Source organism: Anabrus simplex, chromosome 1, assembly GCF_040414725.1.
Source record: "Anabrus simplex isolate iqAnaSimp1 chromosome 1, ASM4041472v1, whole genome shotgun sequence".
Classification (NCBI taxonomy): domain Eukaryota; kingdom Metazoa; phylum Arthropoda; class Insecta; order Orthoptera; family Tettigoniidae; genus Anabrus; species Anabrus simplex.
This window is the reverse complement of record NC_090265.1, coordinates 1,287,952,631-1,287,974,225: the sequence shown is the minus strand read 5'-3', so window position 1 is coordinate 1,287,974,225 and position 21,595 is coordinate 1,287,952,631. Positions and strand designations below refer to the sequence as shown.

The window sequence follows — 21,595 nt, the reverse complement described above, 5'->3', positions numbered from 1 at the left end:
GATATATTTCACACGCACTTAGAACACTTTGTAGTTGATTATTATGCCTCAAGTTCTTAAAAAATAATATTTAAGGAGGATTTATCTCTACAATTGAATTCGGTAACTATTTCAAGCACACTTCACTTGAGATACGACTCAACCCTCTTTACACAACAAATTTTACACGGAGTGGAACTGAAAAATTCTAGGAAATATTAGCGTATCGCACATATAATAATTTCATCTACAGTTATGGTCTTCAGTTGTCGCTCTGCTGTTACCAGTCAGCATGTAACTGATGAACGAATCGAAAGTCAAAAAAATGACGTTTACCTCAGTGTAAACATAGAAGTTTACTGCTGTAGTGAGCGCGAACAAACTAGAGAAGATACGCAGTTTCTTCGAACGTAAACGTGAGATAATGCAGTCAATATCTGAGGGTAGTTGTCAATTGGAATGATAGAACTCTAAAAGGATTTCTAGTACCATGTGCGGAGGTTGGTGGTAGTAAGAATGGTGAGAGAGGGGGCTCAATGACCTAGCGTCACTCTGTGACAAAGGACACTTGCTGACAACAAATAGGGATGGTGTCGGAGAACTCACCTAGTGGCCGCCATGTCGTCTTTGTCCCCGCTAGGCGACTTCTGCTGTTGCTGAGGCTGCGGCTCGGATCTCCAGCTCGGACCAGTGTCAGGGCTCGTACTGACCCTCAACTTGCTGGAGTCGCCCGACGCTGGCTGAGAGGCTGGGACCGGTTCTTCGCTCGCCCACCGGCCCACACGACCACTGCTCGAACCGCTACCGGCGCTCGACACGACGCCGCTGCCAGACGGATTCTGCAACCACAACAGTATTCATTATCAGTAAATGTAAAAGAACAGTCCAGAAAACTACTTTGTGTACAGACTGGCCGTATAAAAAAGCTGGCAATGTCATTGTTCAAGATCAAATGTCTCAGTGAGAGAGACATTGTTGTTGATGATGAATATTCAGCGTTCACGACCATAATGCATTATGCAGCCCCAGTAATTCGAACTATCTGAAGCTGGCCATACCTCAAATTACAAAGAACTCGGATTACACAGAAAAAAACAAATCAAAGGATAAAGAGTGAATAAATGTTTAATGATTGGAAAGAAAAGACAAACAAGGTAATAAGCACCTGAGTTAAATATTGTGTAACATTACCAAGTTTAAAAGAAGCACGTATTTAAATGTTAAAGATATTTCCAGAGTATTTTGTTAGCAATATACCGAATCTTCTAAGAAGCATAGTGACAGTGAACGTAGCTTCCACTTGCCACTCGAAGTAACGTAGTACCGCGTACTTTATCTACCGATATTCATCTGTACGCATGTTGTGAACGAAAAACGTGTTTGTGACGAACGTATAATCGGGGTTTTCCTATTATTTAGTAATAGTTTAATTTTCCTAAGACTGGCTCGAATTACTCGGAAACTCAAAGTACCGGGGCTCGAATTGCCAGTACTCTGCTGTACTTCAGACAGGCTTTCAGCTATTAGGTCGTGTCGAATACATATAGTACATGCCAAAAGGGTTTTAAGTACAGAATAAAACTGGCCAAATGGACACTGGTGAAAACCAATAGAACAGAACTGACAAGGATACCGTATATTAATTGTAGAGCTTCTGTCTGTCTGTCTGTCTGTCTGTCTGTCTGTCTGTCTGTCTGTCTGTCTGTCTCTCTGTTATTTATACTTTCAGCCCGTACACCAAATATTACCACCAAAGGTGATGGGTTTTGGAGGAAACCGTAAAAACCAATGGTGGCACCGCAGTGGGGTTCACACGTCATGATGATGAGTGAGGTAGTTTGCCACTGCTTTCCCCACTTAGCCAGGAAGTACTATTGCAGCAGGACTGACCATATGAGTAGCTCCTTTCGTAAAGACCTGGTGCAAACTTAGTAATAATGCTTGCACTAAAGTGAAAGTAACTTCCGTGAAGTGCAGTACGTTATTTCGTGGCTCTGTCTATCTCGAGTTATTGAAAGGAAAACTTTGAAGGTGGTCTTTTTCTAAACATCTCTCTGATGTATATCAGGTGAATACTGGGTCTGTACTTCAGAATATTTACTTTACGTCACAACACCATTTACAGGTCTTACGGAGACCTTGAGATAGGACAGGGTCAGGACTGGGAAAGAAGCGGCGTAGCATTTAGGTACACACCCAGCAATTGCCTGATGTAAAAATGGGGAACAAGGTCACTTCAAGAAAAGCGAAGGTTGCTACCTTCCCACTTATTGCTGTTTCCCATTCTAAAATCTGTAGGTGTCAGTGCTAGCAAAATCATGGAACATGTTTGTATGTATGCAGTAGTCAGAGATAAACATGTGAAATACATACACAATACATGCACAAGATTTTACAATTCAAATAAATAAATTACTCACAGTTTTGACTATACTGCTCGAATCATAGACAAAATTGAAAGTAAACAATTTGCTGACATATTTCGCCCAATGTATTTTTAGAACCATACTGTAACAAGATGCCTTTCCTAGCGAGACTTAGTGTTTTGAGTGCACCGTGTCTTCGGGTATGGGCTAGAGGAACGTTGTTACTTTCATTGATCTGTCTCAGTCTTTGACAATATGAAAGTGACTGAGGTATGAGCGATTCTAGTAATGCCATTCCTCGTACAGCCAGTCCCTGCTACGAATGGTGTGAAAATGTTTCTCATAGGGTCGGCTGCTGCATGCATTTCAGTGGGCTTGGTAGACTGATATGTAATACCAACTTCTGTCTCAGCGAAGAAAGCAACGGGAAACTAGCTCACTACTCATTTCCCAGTACGCCTCTTCAGGGATGCCTAGGCAATCTATGACAGCCAATGGCGGAGCTGTTGAGGCTCGAACCAGCCTTCGGGCTAAGGACTGAACATACACATACTGTAACAACACTGCATTAAGAAGAACGTAGACAATAAGGAATTGTGTTGCAACATCTGATATAGGATATTCAGCATATCGCCAAAGTCAACCAAATTCATAATCTGTCTTCGTACTGTGAACGGATGTGGAATACTTGTATAATTATTTTTTTAACTGTTAGGTTCTTCAGTCTGTTGAAAATAATTTATGAATAGATACATTTAAAACTACCTGAAAAATAAAATATGATAACAACATTGTACCAGGAAAAGAAGAAACTTATTTAAAAATGATATATCGATTTCTAAATGTATTTCATGAATTACTTTCTACAGACTGAATAACCTATCAGTAATACACTGAGTTAAAATAGAATAGAATACTCCCATCACCCAGTTTCGGATCATCTGAAACTGGGGAAAGAGTAATCTTCTATTGTAATCCAGACTGTTTTTATTAAACTCTTTTTTTGTAATTGGCTTTACATCGCACCGACACAGATAGGTCTTATGGAGACGATGGGATAGGAAAGGCCTAGTAATGGGAAGGAAGTGGCCGTGGCCTTAATTAAGGTACAGTCCAAGCATTTGCCTGGTGTGAAATTGGAAAACCACGGAAAACCATCTTCAGGGCTGCCGACATGGGGCTCGAACCCACTATTTCCCGGATGGAAGTTCAGAGCTGCGCGAACCGAACACCACGGCCAATTCGCCCAGTTGCTACAATTACAACATACATTTTGAATGAATTCAATGATTGAAATAATGAATGAATTACTACATGCACTGGTGAGTGAATTATTTCATGATGTGTTCGTGCATGAATGAATAAACAGTCTTCTCACCTAGTCACGGATAACTACCAAATGGGGAGGACTGACTGTGTTCTGTGACATAACTAGAGAATCAAATAAAACCAAACCCCACGGCACTTAACGCCCTACCGAGCTCGATAGCTGCAGTCGCTTAAGTGCGGCCAGTATCCAGTATTCGGGAGATAGTAGGTTCGAACCCCACTGTCGGCAGCCCTGAAAATGGTTTTCCGTGGTTTCCCATTTTCACACCAGGCAAATGCTGGGGCTGTACCTTAATTAAGGCCACGGCCGCTTCCTTCCCAATCCTAGCCCTTTCCTGTCCCACCGTCGCCATAAGACATATCTCTGTTGGTGCGACGTAAAGCCAATAGAAAAAAAAACTTAACGCCCTTGAAAGGGCCTTGGCCTGCCCAGCGACCGCTGCTCAGCTCGAAGGCCTGCAGATTATGAAGGTTCGTGTGGTCAGCACGACGCATGCTCTCGGCCGTTATTCTGGGCTTTCGAGACCGGGGCCGCCATCTCACCGTCAGATAGCTCCTCAATTCTAATCACGTAGGCTGAGTGGACCTCGAACAAGCCCTCAGGTCGAGAGAAAAATCCCTGACCTGGGCGGGAATCGAACCCGGGGCCTCCGGGAGAGAGGCAGGTAGGTTGCCCCTACACCGCGGGGCCGGCCACAGAGAATCAAATACCACGTAAATATTTAAAACCATTTACTTCTTCATTTCGTAATAGATTCGGTGGAATATTTCAATACATTTTTCCTGTTTATCCCTTAAGTATTGTTATGGTTCTTAGTCTACATTTCGGATTCTCCCTTCTTATGATATGAGACGTAGTAATTCGATGGCAACATATTGGTGTATTCGACTGTTCTCTTTTACGATGTGCCTACACGTAGCGTAGTTCAGAAATTTTTTATTGCATGGAAATGTCATCATAAAATTTCGTATTTTCTTATGTTTCTCATGTTATTGCGTCTGTTGAAATTCGTTTCTAATGTAGTCTATGTCCATAATATAAAATTACTTACATTGATATTATTAATCCATTTAAGTGTGGAGTGCTTAGCTGCGAGTAACAATGACGCAGAGACGTTGTACCGTATCGTTCGGGAACTTACTGGACTATCAGGTGTTCTGACAACGCAGCAAGAGACACGAACAGCAAATAATTTCTCACAAAGGATAAGCAAAATGCTTGATAAGTTCAGTATTGTAGAAACATTAACCAGCCAACTCCACACTATGCCTACGACTTTTAAAATGAGATATGCATGTAGGACCCGAACGTAAACACAGACATGGTTACAAATGTAGAGGTGCATGTGGCCGTATGGGTCCGTATATGGAACACAAAGCCAATTTAGGTGAACTATCATTTGAACTTTTGCAACATAGTAGTTTAGACTTTAGACGTTACTAGACTGTGTAACACTTGTTGGTGAGGAGAGCAATTTTCAGAAGAATGGCGACTAGGTGTCATTGTTAAACTTACCAAAGAAAATGAACCTAACCGAATACACCAAAGTATCACGTTTCATTCAGCAGTACTGTGACTGCGAATAACCACCTGAAACGTGGGCACGGAATTTGCAATGTTGCACATGTTTGTGCTTGTATCTACTGTATAAATATAGAGACATAATTTGTAAATCGAAGAGCTTCCGTGGCTCAGGCGGCAAGGCGCCGGTCTCTCACCGCTGGGTTCCGTGGTTCAAATTCCGGTCACTCCATGTGAAATTTGTGCTGGACAAAGCGGAGGTGGGGCAATATTTTCCCCGGGTATTCCAGTTTTCCCCGTCAACTTTCATTCCAACAACACTCTCCAATATCGTTCCATTTCATCTGTCAGTCATTAATCATTGTCCCAGAGGAGTGCGACAGGCTCCGGCAGCCGGAACAATTCCTCCTCATCTGACCTGGTCGAATGACTGGAAACAGGCTATGGATTACGTATCATTATTATCAATTTGTAAATCGAATCCATTCGTAAACATTGTTTTACGACTACAGTCAACACCAACACAGTTGTGTTGCTTAAATACAACAATGGATTTTTATTAAGAATTCTTTCTCACAAATAATATTCCTACAGGGAATACAGGGAGACAATAATCTAGATTTTGCAACTATCTTTTAAATTTTCAGTACTACAACTTTACAATAAAATTTTGCAACTTCCTAAATTGACCGGGTGAGGAGCATTCTAATGCACCGGTACCGGTAATGAATTCAAAACTCCCTCCCGCAGGGCTTACATTTATTATGGATAATAATCTAGCACATCGTGTTTAATGTAGTAGAGTATTGACACAATGATCTATCTCAGTGTAATTACCTTGTTATCGCCATGAAATGTTTGTTCTGGCTTTTTCAGGGTCACCACAACTCCAGGAGGAACTATGCCCAATTATGGGATTCCAAATTGAATTACTTTACGTGATGACGTAGTAATGTCATGTAGTATAATGTAGCACGAATTAATGACATGATATTTCCTGTGGAATTGTAATGTTCATAGCTAATTCCTTTATTTTGAACTGTGCAAGAACTTCAGAATTGGTTCAGAGCTATTTGCATATTTTAATACTAGAAGGACCGATGGGACAAAATGGTCCATTTCTAGGCTCTCCTCTTGATTTTGGAGGCATATTTAAGTTGGTCTAATTGAAGGTTCTGAAGTGAATTACAGGGAGCCTCACATAGTCGGAGATCTAACATCTTAATGTGAGCTCCAGCTCATTCAAATGTTTATTTTAATTGTGGTGACGTTACTGTTATTTATACAGCCTGATTCTTAAATCATCACGCAAACATTGTGGGTGTAATGTAGAAGTAAACATAAGACTAATGCTAAATAATTTCTTTCTGAAATTATTTTATTTCAGAGTTATGCAACACAGAGTATGCATATTCACCTAAGACACTGTGCGTGGTGTACTTACAATAATGCATTCTAACCAGGGTGGAATTTCACCCACATGAACAAAACAAAACAAAACAAAACAAAACTAAACTAAACTAAACTAAACTAAACTAAACTAAACTAAACTAAACTAAACTAAACTAAACTAAACTAAACTAAACTAAACTAAACTAAACAAAACAAAACAAAACAAAACAAAACAAAACAAAACAAAACAAAACAAAACAAAACAAAACAAAACAAAACAAAACAAAACAAAACAAAACAAAACAAAACAAAACAAAACAAAACAAAACAAAACAAAACATTAATTCCTACCAAAATTCATCAAAACAACAGGATCACAAATTCAATAAAAAACTCGTTGTTTTGATCTGGGAAAGTCACAGACCATGTTCTGAGCTACGTTCATTAAACACGAAGAATGCATATTGCAGGACTAACCAAGGAGGGAGATTCACTATTTAAGGTACCCCATGCTATCTACTGCATAAATCTTTTCTCTGAAGAGGTTACCAACATATCCAACATCCTCAGTGAGCTCATAGGTAAAAGAAAGAAAGAAAAAGAAAAAACAGAGAACTATCTCTGAGACCAATATGTAGAAGAGTAGAGGAAAAGCATTGCCAACATTTCACCGCTTATGTGGCATTAACAAACACAACTCAGGCCACTATAATGTGCCAGATCAAGTGACTCATCAGCTAATCCTGTTATCACTTTCATTTTACATTTGATTTTATGTAAATTCATCGGAATAACGCACTGAAGCACCTTCAATAGTACATTTGACCACAGGCTGCTCAACCAATTGGACATAACTATGTTATTCCAATGAAGCCAACAGACGACGTATTGAGAGACTGGAGCCCATAGAGTTTAAATTAAAATAAAACAATGTGCTGAAAGTTTTATTCTCGGTATAGATTATGTATAATTAGGTTTTTGATTTGTATTATATTTATTTACTTTTATTACAAATATTTCGTTTTGTATTTTTTCTCTAAATAGTCAAAATAAATACAGCTCGAGTTCCAGATTCTCTCTAGATAAATTCTGGATCTCTCGTTGTACACTGGCGGAAGTGGAAAGTGTTACACCATGAAGTACCACTCCGATATTTATCAAACTTTGTGGAAATGTCCATCACATAACAGGTATTAGATATTAAACTTCCAGTCCATTCGGAACTGTCCATCATCATCATCATCATCATCATCATCATCATCATCATCATCATCATCATCGTAAGTATGAGGTATGATCCCCCACGGGTACGAATACACTCTTTTATTTGGTGTAGCATGGAAATAAATCGGGTGACCGGGCAGGCCCGTCAAGAATCCGAACATTCTTCAAGGCGTTTCTGGTGTGAACTGAAATGTGGGCTATAGCATTTCCTGCTAGAATATACCATTTGTTACCCTCGTTATGAAGGGTATGATAACAGGTTTTAACATTCTTTCCACATACTTGCGAGCATTTAGTCTCCCTTCAACAAGTACCAAATCCGTCCTGTAATCATATCGAGTTGCTGACCACAGCATGATTCCAGGAGTTGGAGTTGTATGCACCTCGATAATCGCTGCTTCCTGTGATCTTCCATCAGGTCGTCTATGGACATGTTCACGTCTCACAGGCATGGAATTGCTGGGGGTATCAGTTTGGGGGCATTCGGTCAAAGTGTTTATGGTGTAACACTTTTCATTTCCGCTTGTGTATAAACACAGAAGCTCTTAGAAAGAAAGTACCAAAATAATTAAATAAACTAAGGTTATGAATGTGTTCCTACAGACCGGCATGTTTTTCTGTATTAAATTGTATTGGAGGTAAATATATTTCGTTGGGGATTTCATAGGATAATTCAGTGTCACTATTCTTCTCGAGCTGCTTGATGGCCGTAATGAATGCTCTCTTCACTACTCTGGTTACTAAGTGACACTAGAGTTTCCATTAGAGTACCGTATATTATGCTGGGAGAACGGGGTTTTATCTGTCTTATTATAGTACTGTGCGCTGCTTTGTATTACTGATGGTTCCTCCACTCCGAGTCCTCTCTCGTTGTGCTGATGGTTGGTACTTAGCCTACTTACACATAATATAGCTCGTTTCACCACCTCCTGAAGACGTTATGTTTATAGCACGTGCTAAAAGCTTTGTTTTATAGCAGCCTAATCACACTCAGAACGCTCCTTTTTCGCTGATAACTCACCATGGGCGAGTAGGATAATAGTGAAACTGAAATAGTGCTGGTACATCAGTTTAATATCTCATTGCATCATTGTATTACAGAGTTCTGGTGGTGGTGGTGGTGGTAGTGGTGGTGGTGATTGTTTTAAGAGGAAGGACAACTAGGCAACCATCCTCTATATAACACTAATCAAAGGGACCTTTACCTCAGTCCTGGCATTGCTTCCACTTACTTGTGCCAGGCTCCTCACTTTCATCTATCTCCTCTGACCTCCCTTGTTCAACTCTTGTTCTTTTCTGACTCCGACGTATTAGGTTTTCGAGACCCAGGGAGTTTTTCGTTTTCATCCCCTTCATGACCTTTCCTTTCTTTTGTTGTTATTCTCGTTCATGGAAGGGTGGTAACTCTTTCACTTTTCCTATCTGGATAGTGATTATTATTATTAAAATTATTATTATTATTATTATTATTATTATTATTATTATTATTATTATTATTATTATTATTATTATTATTATTAGCATATGATGTGCACATGGCAATCAAAATATACAAAATATACAAATATACAGGTTGGTAACAGCAACAGAACTTCACTTTTATATTATAATGTCCAATTTTTTTATCCTTCCGGTGTTACTTAATAGAATTCGTCCACGGAACCAGGAAATGCATGTAGGGGGCACTCTAGAACTATTTGCTTGATAGACTGCACTTGAACACCATAGTCACAACAGGGAGAATTTGCTCATCCCCATAGATGTAGCGCTGCGCCAGGCCTACCAACACAACATCGGATCCAGTTCAGGGTTGACCAGACAGCACGGGGCAAACTGAAGCAAGCCAGTTTTATGCTGGTGTCGGAGATGTGATATAAGCCACGGGGAGACGACATCCTCCACTCTTCTCTCCAGGCATTCCTGGAATTTAACCGAGGACAAGACAGATCCAAAGCTGTCTTCCACGCTGGTTTTATTTATTTCAGCCTAGTTGTAGTGTGTTGCTCTTTATCTTGATGTATAGGAAGGACCTCATTCTTCATTATTCTGCACCGTAAGCTGGTAAGTGCCTGTTGTCTCCTTATATGAGGGGGAGAGATATTACGAAGAACAGGCAACCATTGCACTGGAGATGAGTACAGCCTGACGGATACAATACGCATTGTCTGGCGAAGTTGGATATCAATTAGGTTGAAGTGAGACCTATTTAACCATATTCCGGCACAGTACTCAGCTGCAGTGTACACTGTGGCCAAGGCAGTAGTTCGCAAAGTATTGGCGTCAGCTTCTCATGAAGTTTCAGCCAACTTGCTCAGCAGGTTATTCCGCTTGAGCTCATCTCGAATTTTTCTGCTGTATTTCTTATCTTTCATGGTCCTGGATGATGAGACAAGGTAGTTGGCAGTGTTCTCTAAATTCATAGATGATCGTTTTCTTGTTGGCTAGTTTGATGAGTCCATTTTTCGGAGAAGTGACCAAGCTTTCTGGCTTGAGTGAGTAAAGCTGAACCTTTCAACAGTTTTGTTCCACTTTTCTTTCCTGGCACTGTCCAAGGATGCCAGAAGTTCAGTAGTTTTCTCATGACTGTTGTCTTGTTTATACTCTTTGCGTATACGGCTGGATTCCTCACTCCACCCAGGTGTGTAATATTTACAGAATCCTCTCCGGATACTTCGCTTAGAAGCAGCTTTGATTAGTCCTACGAAACTATCGTAGTTCTCAGGAGATGCTTTTATCAATCTTATATTAGCATCAGTGTACATGGAGTACAGTTTCCAGTCAGCTTTCTGAAAATTCCACCGAGCGTTAGGTGTTGAACTAATTACTGGGATTTGCAGACCGATTTTTTAGATTATGGACTTGTGTTGGCTTCGTGGGAAATCGTTCAGTACTTGCCTTTGGGTTTGTGAAGTTTGGGTCATCAGACCATGTGACATAAAACACAAGTCTGGAGAATAGTAATGATCCCATCGTACTGAATGCAATATATCTTTGTCCTTAGCGTCATACACCACTGTCAGGTTATTAATGCCTATCAATTGGAATAGTCTATCGCAATTCTCATAGTTTTCCTTATAACCCCATAATGTATGATATCTGTTAATGTCACCTAGGATAACTCTATTTTCGGTGAGTATTAGCGTGATAGTGTCTGGCCAATTTGCCATTGGTGGTTTGGAAGCGTTTAGGATAGTAATATTTTGAACCTTAACGGATGTGATAAAGATATTGTTACTGGAGTCTGGTGGCAGAACATCGTAGTTGCCAATAAAGTTCTTCATATGGATGGCGATGCCATATTTAGGGTGGTGGAGTCTGATAGTTTGTACGCAGGTATTTTTCCCCTGGTAATCAGTTGGTGTTCATCTTCCCAATTAGTTTCCTGCAGCACCAGAATATGAACAGAATGATACAGAAGTATCTTCGATAAGTATTCACTTTTGGCTCTACTTAGACTCTCAATGTTTAGTTGACGGATGACTAATTGAGGGTCTAATGTCCATGTGTAGGATGCTGCGCCCTGAAAATGGCTAACTCTTTGATTGTCATTGCCGCGAGGTCGATGAGGACAGTACGGTCGCATCTAGTCTTTTAGCACCACCCGGGGTCACGTGTAGAGCAATTTGAGGTTAAACTACGGGCGTGAACAACTTCAACCCCCTAGATAGTGATAACCTTCAGTCACTCGCGTGGTTGGCACATCACCACATTAAACGGAAAGGTGGTTACATCTTCACTGAGGGAAGTTAGAACACCCGGAAACGATAGTATTCTCTAGTTACACTTAGTTCTGATCGACAGCAGACTATTCCAACAATTAATTTCTCTTACATTCTTAAATTTTTAAATTTTTCTCCTGAAGTACATTTCCTTTCTAGATTTTTATATTTGTACCAAAGTGCGTCCTTTTTAATGGCATAACTGCTCGCTTCCGGCACTTTTTGTTTTTTATACTAGCAAATGTACTCGTGCTTTGCTACGTTATTATACTTTGTATGCGGATATCGAAGTAAATTACTGTACATGTAGTGAATAAGATTTTTTAAATTCCATGTCTGTTAGCGCTATCCGAGGAACAGCAGAGGGACGTCCACGTTTGTTGTTTCCAATGTAAAGTGTGAGTTGTGGAGTTGTGACATAGCAAGTACAAGGTAAAAGTGTGATCTCTCCCCTAGTTCATCGGTTCCTCCGCTAGGCCGCTCTTCCAGCAGTAAGCGAGCATGAGCTCACAAGTCAGCATACGAATAAAAGACAGTTATTGCAAGCAAAATATTATGCTTTTGCTTACCATTCCGGAAGTCAGTTGTCGGATATTTTACATAGCTTCCGGGTTGACTTTGTGGTCTTAGAAGATTTCAGCTCCTTTCTTATCTGTCTTGTTACAAAATGGAATTGACACTTGATATAATGTAAAACAAGTTTGTGGATAATGTCCGCAACATGGTCATCGCAGCAAACTGTCCAAACACTCGCAAAATATACCGCCCCGTAGACTATGTTCACGGAGAGTTTTTGTTCCACTGCACTTTCAACTTGCACGAACACATTATAAACTGCTCTTGAAGGATGGGTGAGGAAAGTGCTGTCAATGCTCTATTCATTGCTATAGTCCCTAATAAATGTGAGGACTGCGGCAAGTATTTCTTCTGTAGGCTTTCCGGGAAAGAGGCTGACACATTTATGACATTTTGCGACCTTGTATACGTTGCGTACTACATATCCTCCTAGATAATAAATCAAGTACTCCTTTGAAAGACTGCGACTATCACTGTTAATTAGACCTAAATTGTTCTCTCAGTCCGGTAAGAGGTCATTCATGTTCTCAGTGAAGCCTAGTGCTTGTTTTATTTTATTTTATTTTATGCATTTTTTACTACAGCCTTATTTGTCTCTTCTGTCTTCTTAGCGAGTGTTCTCATTTAATTGACGAATGATGTCAATGTCAGTTCAAATTTTGGTTCAAAATTACTACCCGATGACAGGATACGTTTGGTTAGGACATAAACAGACTGCAACTTGTGTAATTTCAGAACATTTATTGTTGAAGGGTGGTCGTCACAACTTAATGAGCGTAGTATACCAAAGTGCTGTTCTAGTGGATCCTGGTTAAATTTGGCTGTGAACACATATCGGAATCCATTATCCCATAAATACTCGGATACCTACCTGATGCTCTCAATTGTTACCTTTAGGGCTTAGTTCTACTTCGTCAAATATTAGAATTTCATTGCGATTGTTTTCACTCTTCTCATCGCAGAAATAGTTCGCAATAGCACTAATGGCATGGGTCTTCACGCCGTAAGGGCACTTGAGGCATTAATTAATTTTCGCAGATAAGCCTCCGAAGGAAGAGTAAGCATGTCATGCCTTATACAGTGTCTATAGCCCTTAGGTGATTTAATTTTAAATAAGAGACCATCTAAAATGAATTCATAGTCATATGTCATCCCTTTCTTATTTCATAGCTGACTTTTATTTAGTATGGTGTCAGTAATCACCTTTTGCTTTCTGCTTAATGTCGATTCACTCAGTAATTTGATTGTAATTTGGTATCTCTTAGTTGTTCTTCTAGCAACAAAATCTGAGCATTAGCTATTTTCAATTTGCCATTGATGCTTTCACGCAGATAATTGAAATTTAAATTTTTAAATTTAAAAAATCATTGTTTAAGAAGCCGTTCTCGTGGACAGTCGAGATTTTCTTCTGATGACGCAGAGCACAGTTCTCTGCGAAACGTAAATAATTTCACCGTATTTTCTTGATACGGCATACGCCTAAAGGCCTATACAGTATCATATATTCAATTTATTACGGGTAGTCATTATATTACGTTCCTGTCTCTTTAGTTTGTTTGTAAGTGAACTTATTGTCTTCTTAGCTGTGACTGAACCTATATAATTTCTTTTAGCACTCTCAGAAAAAGCATCGAAATTGAATTCGCAGTGAGGCCTGTGTTATTAAACCTTTTTTCAATCGTCGGAGGCTGTCGTTTACGGGGCGATTTTCGTTTGTTTAATTGTTTCGTGAGATATTGTGGCAAAATGGGGAATATAAGAGGGACAGTGCCAGTTTTCATTTCCATATAACTCTAGGAATTTCTACCTGTTCGCCTGGTATTACAAATGAATCTGATTAACTATAAATTCATCATAAAGATAGAATCGCACACATAACACTTATCAGAAATCTTTTTGTCTTTTCCGGGAATCACCTTTCCCCATATGAAAATTCTGCTTCATTTTTAGGTGGTTTGAAGAAATGTTTACCTTTCGTAGTTTTATAGCCAGACTTACAGCCTGGAACTAAGCAAGTAGCCATTATTTCCTCTTCTGTTTGTTTGTTTTATAAGCTATGCACTATGTTTACACTAAAAAATAAACACTATCACCAAACCACACGTTCTTCACTTTGACTTAAAATAATGCTCGACACTTATGCTTTTGCCTTCACAGAACAACACTATCGAACATAAACATATTACAACTACAGATATCAACCCTCAGATAGTAATGGTGCTGCCCCTAGCGGACGATTCATCACAGTTTCTCTACTAGCCAACAAGGAACAACTTAAGAGCTCACACTTTCTCTTCCACTCGTTATGATTCTGATGATAACGGCAGGTCCACTTGCCTACTACCATCCACAATCGACTTGGGAATTTTTATTATAATGGCAGGCCCCATTGCCTACTGCGGGGTCACAATCGATTTGGGGAGTTTTCGTTTCAATGGTAGGCCCTATTTCCTACTTCCTGACAGATAACAGTTAAGGATATTTTATTATAATGGCAGGCAACTTCCCTACTGCCAGTCAAAATTGAGTTGTGCTGTTATCATTATAATCACAGGCTCCTGTTCCTAATGCCAGTTAGCTTACTGCCAGTCACACCGAGTTGGAGAGTTCCATTATAATAGCAGGCCACTATACCTAACGCTAGTCACATTAAATGGGTACATTTGTTTATAATAGCGGGCACCCTTGCCCACTGCGAAACCCGATCGGATAAGGAAGTCTTGAAAAAAATCCATGAGTCCTAACCTTCTACCAGTCAAATCCAGAAGGAAATTATTCATAACAATGGTACACAGGAGTTGGAGAAGGATCCTGTTCATATTGCCAGTCAAAGTCGATGTGGGGAGTACTGATTACAATAGCAGACAAACTCCTGTTGACAGTCATCATCGATTTGTAAACTAATAATTATAATGCTACACACACCCTTCCTAGATCGCTACAAATCGACTTCAGTGAATATAGATAGACATAAGACAGTGCACGCATGTTTACCTCCATTTAAAATTTAATTGCTGCTAAACGGTACATCATATCGACAACCGGATTGAACGATAAGAACAGATATTTTCTCCTATCTATTTATGGGTAAGATTGATTTAGCACGTTAAATAGGGTGAAATATGGATAAGGTTTTTTCACAGTGAATTACTTTTTCGGACACTTATGCGACAGCTACAAACATAGAATATGGCTCACATATATAGCATAGTGAAAGAATTATTGTCGCCAAGATAGACACCAAACCAATGCCCACCACAATAGTGCAGGTCTATATGCCTACTAGTTCAGCGGATGATGAAGAAATTGAAAGAATATATGAGGAGATAGAAGATTTAATACAATATGTCAAAGGTGACGAGAATCTAATTGTGATGGGAGACTGGAACGCAGTGGTAGGCCAAGGAAGAGAAGGTAGCACAGTAGGAGAATTTGGATTGGGACAAAGGAACGAAAGAGGGAGTCGGCTGGTTGAATTCTGCACTGACCATAATTTAGTCCTCGCCAATACTTGGTTCAAACACCACAAACGACGGCTGTATACGTGGACGAGACCTGGAGACACTGGAAGGTATCAAATAGACTTCATTATGATTAGGCAGAGATTCAGAAACCAGGTGTTGGATTGCAAAACTTTCCCAGGAGCAGACGTGGACTCTGACCACAACTTGTTGGTCATGAAATGCCATCTGAAGTTGAAGAAATTGAAGAAAGGAAAGAATGCAAAAAGATGGGATCTAGACAAGTTGAAAGAAAAGAGTGTGATGGATTGTTTCAAGGAACATGTTGCACAAGGACTAAATGAAAAGGCCGAAGGAAACACAGTAGAGGAAGAGTGGAGAGTCATGAAAAATGAAGTCAGTAGGGCTGCTGAAAAAATGTTAGGAAGGAAGAAAAGATCAACTAAGAATCAGTGGATAACTCAGGAGATACTAAACCTGATTGATGAACGACGAAAATACAAGAACGCTAGAAATGAAGAGGGCAGAAAAGAATACAGGCGATTAAAGAATGAAGTGGATAGAAACTGCAAGGTAGCTAAGGAAGAATGGCTGAAGGAGAAGTGCAAGGATGTCGAAGGCTGTATGGTCCTGGGAAAGGTAGATGCTGCATACAGGAAAATCAAGGAAAACTTTGGAGAAAGGAAATCTAGGTGTATGAATATTAAGAGCTCAGATGGAAAGCCACTGCTAGGGAAAGAAGACAAAGCAGAAAGATGGCAGGAGCATATCCAACAGTTGTATCAAGGTAACGATGTAGATAATTTCGTTCTGGAACATGAAGGGGCTGTTGATGCTGATGAAATGGGAGACCCAATTTTGAGGTCAGAGTTTGACAGAGCTGTGAGTGACCTAAATAGGAACAAGGCACCTGGAATTGATGATATTCCCTCTGAATTAGTGACTGCCTTAGGAGAAGCCAGCATGGTAAGGTTATTTCATTTAGTGTGCAAGATGTATGAGACAGGAGAAGTCCCATCCGATTTTCGGCAGAATGTTGTTATACCTATTCCCAAGAAAGCCGGTGCTGACAGGTGTGAAAACTACCGCACTATTAGTTTAGTATCTCATGCCTGCAAAATTTTAACACGTATTATTTACAGAAGAATGGAAAAACGAGTTGAAGCTGAGTTGGGGGAAGATCAATTTGGCTTCAGAAGAAATGTAGGAACACGTGAAGCAATCCTGACTTTACGTCTGATCTTAGAGGATCGAATCAAGAAGGACAAGCCCACGTACATGGCATTCGTAGATCTAGAAAAGGCATTCGATAATGTTGATTGGACCAGGCTATTTATGATTCTGAAGATGATAGGGATCAGATACCGGGATCGAAGAATTATCTACAGTCTGTATAAAAATCAGTCTGCAGTGATAAGAATCCAGGGCTTTGAAAAAGAAGCAGCAATCCAGAAAGGAGTGAGGCAAGGCTGCAGTTTGTCCCCTCTCCTTTTCAATGTTTACATAGAACAGGCAGTAAAGGAAATCAAAGAAAAATTTGGAAATGGAATCACAGTCCAAGGAGAGGAAATCAAAACCTTGAGATTTGCGGATGATATTGTTATTTTATCTGAGACTGCAGAAGATCTCGAGAAGATGCTGAATGGTATGGATGAAGTCTTAGGTAAGGAGTACAAGATGAAAATAAAGAAGTCCAAAACAAAAGTAATGGAGTGCAGTCGAACGAAGGCAGGTGATGTAGGAAATATTAGATTAGGAAACGAAGTCTTAAAGGAAGTAGATGAATATTGTTACTTGGGTAGTAAAATAACCAACGATGGCAGAAGTAAGGAGGACATAAAATGCAGACTAGCACAAGCAAGGAAGAGCTTTCTTAAGAAAAGAAATTTGCTCACTTCAAACATTGGTATAGGAATTAGAAAGATGTTTTTGAAGACTTTTGTGTGGAGCGTGGCATTGTATGGAAGTGAAACATGGACAATAACTAGCTCAGAAAGAAAGAGAATAGAAGCTTTTGAAATGTGGTGTTACAGAAGAATACTGAAGGTGAGATGGATAGATCGAATCACGAATGAAGAGATACTGAATCGAATTGGTGAGAGGAGATCGATTTGGCTAAATTTGACGAGAAGAAGAGATAGAATGATAGGACACATCTTAAGACACCGAGAACTTGTTCAGTTGGTTTTTGAAGGAAGTGTAGGTGGCAAGAACGGTAGGGGTAGACCAAGGTATGAATATGACAAACAGATTAGAGCAGATGTAGGATGCAATAGTTACATAGAAATGAAAAGGTTATCACAGGATAGGGTGGCATGGAGAGCTGCATCAAACCAGTCTATGGACTGATGACTCCAACACAACACAACACATAGTTACTGGGTGGGCCAATGTTCGTGTAGAATTTGATGATCCTATCTTTCCTATAAGTGATTCAAACCATCAATTATACGTGTAAAAAGTGTCAATTTACGTACAATCCAGAAGTAGAGCCGAGTACCCATAAGGGCAAAAAGTTGTAGGTTATAGGACAAAAGTTGTAGATCACTCCAAATTGAACTGAGATTGTGCCATCCGTTTTGTGACACGACTTGCTGTTTAGCCACCACATACCTCTAAAGGAAGGTCTGAAGCGTAGTTAAAATTGCCTCCATATCTCGATATTTTTCGGGGGTAAAAATGAAAAAGTTAAACATCTCGTAATTTTTCCGTCAGTTACAGGCTAAACGCTATAATTTTGCCAAATTTCAATTTTTTAGCTCGTCTGGCAGATTGTGCCACCATCTTGATTTAGGAGAGCGGGTTAAGTATGAGGACTTTCAGTAAACATTTAAGCCCATGAAACCCGTATGTTATAGTTTTGGGTAAATGTATCCGACTGCTTTCTTATGCTAAGCCCCAAATTTGAGACTCCCAGCTGGGCCCCTTCAGGGTATTTTGAGAATTTTCGATTTTTCTAGGGATTCTGATCTCATCAGCTTCTCTGGTATCAAGCTTTAAGTGCCTCAATAATTTACGTCTATCTTCACTTTTATACATTAATTTATATATATATATATATATATACATTACAGTATGTATATATCGTTTCAAACCGACTTCCATTTATTAATATAGATTATATTTTAGCCCCTTCCCTAGGGTTTCTAGGGGCGAAACGTATACTTTAAAAATATCCGGAGTGTCACTATTCATCTCGGCAACAGCGGAAAGTATGGATACGACACTATTTTCGATTATTTTATGTATCACACCGCCCTCGCCGCCCATCCCGAAGGGGGCTGAACTTGGACTTAGAAAATGTCCGGAGTGTTACTATTCATCTCAGCGAGCCCGAAAACTGTGTATTCGACACAATTTTCGATTAATTTTATATATAACCCCCTACCCCCTTAAGGGTGCTAGGGATGGCTTACCCCCACAGTGTTCGCCTTCAGATATTAAGTTATAAGTGTACCAAGTTTCGTTAATTTTGCTCCAGTGGCTTAGGAGGAGATGCGTCATTTACATACATACAAACAAAACATACAAATATACATACTTACATACATACATACATACATACATACATACATACATACATACATACATACATACATACATACATTCATTTTTATATGTATAGGTGTGTTCCCCTCTATTATTATTATTTTATGTCGCACCGACACAGGTAGGTCTTATGGCGATGATGGAATATGAAAGGCCTAGAAGTGGGAAGGAAGCAGCCGTGGCCTTAATTAAGGTTCAGCCCCCAGCATTTTCCTGGTGTGAAAATGGGAAACCATGGAAGACCATCTTCAGGGCTGCCGACAGTGGGGTTCGAACTCACTATCTCTCGGATGCAAGTTCACAGCTGCGCGCCCCTAACCGCACGTCCAACTCGCCCGCTGGTTCTTCTCTACTTTAGCCCCATTATGATAGTAGCTTGGAATCGTAGACTCTCAAATAACGTCAAATGTACATCTTTGAACAAAACATCTTTAAATCACAGACCGGTTTAAAATTAATTCAGTCTCTTTCCTGGTGTACTAGTGACTAAAACTAAAACTGTATCACAGTTTAAAGTACCAAAATTAACTCGCACGTAAATGTGCCTTAGTGAAAATTTTTGGGAAAAATCAAGCTTCAGATCTATCAGACTGTGGTCCTCCCCAATTTATTGTATGGCTCAGAGACTCGGACTAGAGGAACGAAGCATGACAGCAGAGTAACAAGCCCACAAATAGAATACCTACGTCGAGTTGTCAAATAGACTAGGAGAGATGTAATACGGGACAAATCTGTAATACAAGAGTTAGTGGTGCCATTTGTGTAGACGATAATGACACGAAGAGTCTCAAATGGTTTGATCACACGGTCCGCATGGATGCTGAGAGGAAATCTAAGCAAGTGTTTGAGGCTAGAAGGAAACCATAAGAAATGGACGCCCACGGATTAATATTGGGTTCAGATGGTCAGTGAAATTGAAAAGTACCGAGGAAAAGACCCAAATGAAGTAAGGTAACTGGCACGGGACATAACAGAGTACCGAAGAAGGCTGGAAGGCCCGACGCCGAGAGGTAGAAGAGAGTGGTGAAGAAGAAGATCCTGGGATCCGCAGGCCGACACTCTACCACTGATCCTTAGAAGAACGAGGAGATACTAAGTGTTCCACGAAGGCAAACATATATTTCGTCAATATTATTAACCAGCACTTGTGCTCATTAAATTATTGTGTCACAGCTTCAAACAACAAGTTGATTTTCTGTTGATAGCTCAACATTCTACCTTTGTTGACAGGATTTCGTGCTTACAGTGCAATATGTTTCCTGTTATATGTTACTTCCATTGACCATTCCATTTGACAATATGAAAGTGACAGGTATGAGTGATGTTAGTAACACTATTCCTCATGCAGCCAGTCCCTGCTCTGAATGGTGTGAAAATGTCGCTCGTGGGGTCGGCTAGTGCGAGCATTTCAGTGGCTATATAGGAACTTTCCGTTCGGTGAGGAGAGCAGCTGGAAACTACATCGCTCCTCATTTCCGTGTAAGCCTCTTCAGCGAACCCTATGCCATCTGTGACAACGGGATGAATACTCAAAACATACACACAATCTCAAAGCCCCAATCTCCGAAACAGAAGAAAATCCCCGGCCCTGACGGGAATAGAACCTCGGATCCTTTGAACCGAAGGCCACTATTCTGACCATTGACTAAGGAACAGAAAACCAGGTTAGCAAATCCATAAATACACTTTGTATCCATTTTGGGTAGCTATTAGTTTGATATTTCTTCCTTTACTAATTTATTATACCTACTGTATTTGGAATCTTATCAATATTGTGGGTACCCATGATAGTCTTGCACATAAATCCAATAATTCCTGAAAGTATTCTCCTTTTGTAACCTCAACCTCTGTAGACTGTTTCTAAAAAGTCGTATTTTATTGGATTATCGTAACGACTTCTAGTCTTCTGAAATTACATTTGCAAGGCTCTTCACAACATCCGCTCGACAAACAATGAAAGAAAGAAGGAAAGAAAGAAAGAAAGAAAGAAAGAAAGAAAGAAAGAAAGAAAGAAGAAAAGGGGATATGCACACAAAGTTCAGGTTCTGTTCTTTCGACAGAGAAGAAGGATGCTGTCGACTGAAATATTTTGTTCCATTGGGAAGCAAAGGTTCGAGAATCGTGTAAGCAGCGCACGATCCATACAAGGAAAACACGACTGTCAGACATGAAAAAATAATTTCATTTCTCAGACAGAGCTAAGTAAATAAAATAATGTCAATTGGTAAAGCAGAAATAACATTGTCATCTATAGCATGTGTAATTCTTTCTGCCGAGATTGCTTTGTGAATTCTACTCGCTTTAAGATTGACATACATACAAATGTTTACTTAACAGGCGAGTTAAATCATATAATTATTATCACATTTCAAGCAATCAAAGCTCTTTCCATACAGCCAATGAAGGACGTTAGATGAACAGAAGGTAAATGCCTTCATCTGCTCGAAACATCTGCGCTATGTGGGAGACAATAATCAA

General features: G+C 39.8%; 1 protein-coding gene across 1 annotated transcript in view; it reads right to left on the bottom strand.

Annotated features, from left to right (window-relative positions):
* LOC136858735 (serine-rich adhesin for platelets) overlaps window positions 1-21,595 on the bottom strand; it is a 274,358-nt gene that overhangs the window by 155,065 nt on the left and 97,698 nt on the right. Inside the window, exon 3 of the mRNA XM_068225735.1 lies at window positions 586-818. Within this exon, the coding sequence (XP_068081836.1) occupies window positions 586-818 (233 nt within the window). The remainder of the gene's footprint in view (window positions 1-585; window positions 819-21,595) is intronic.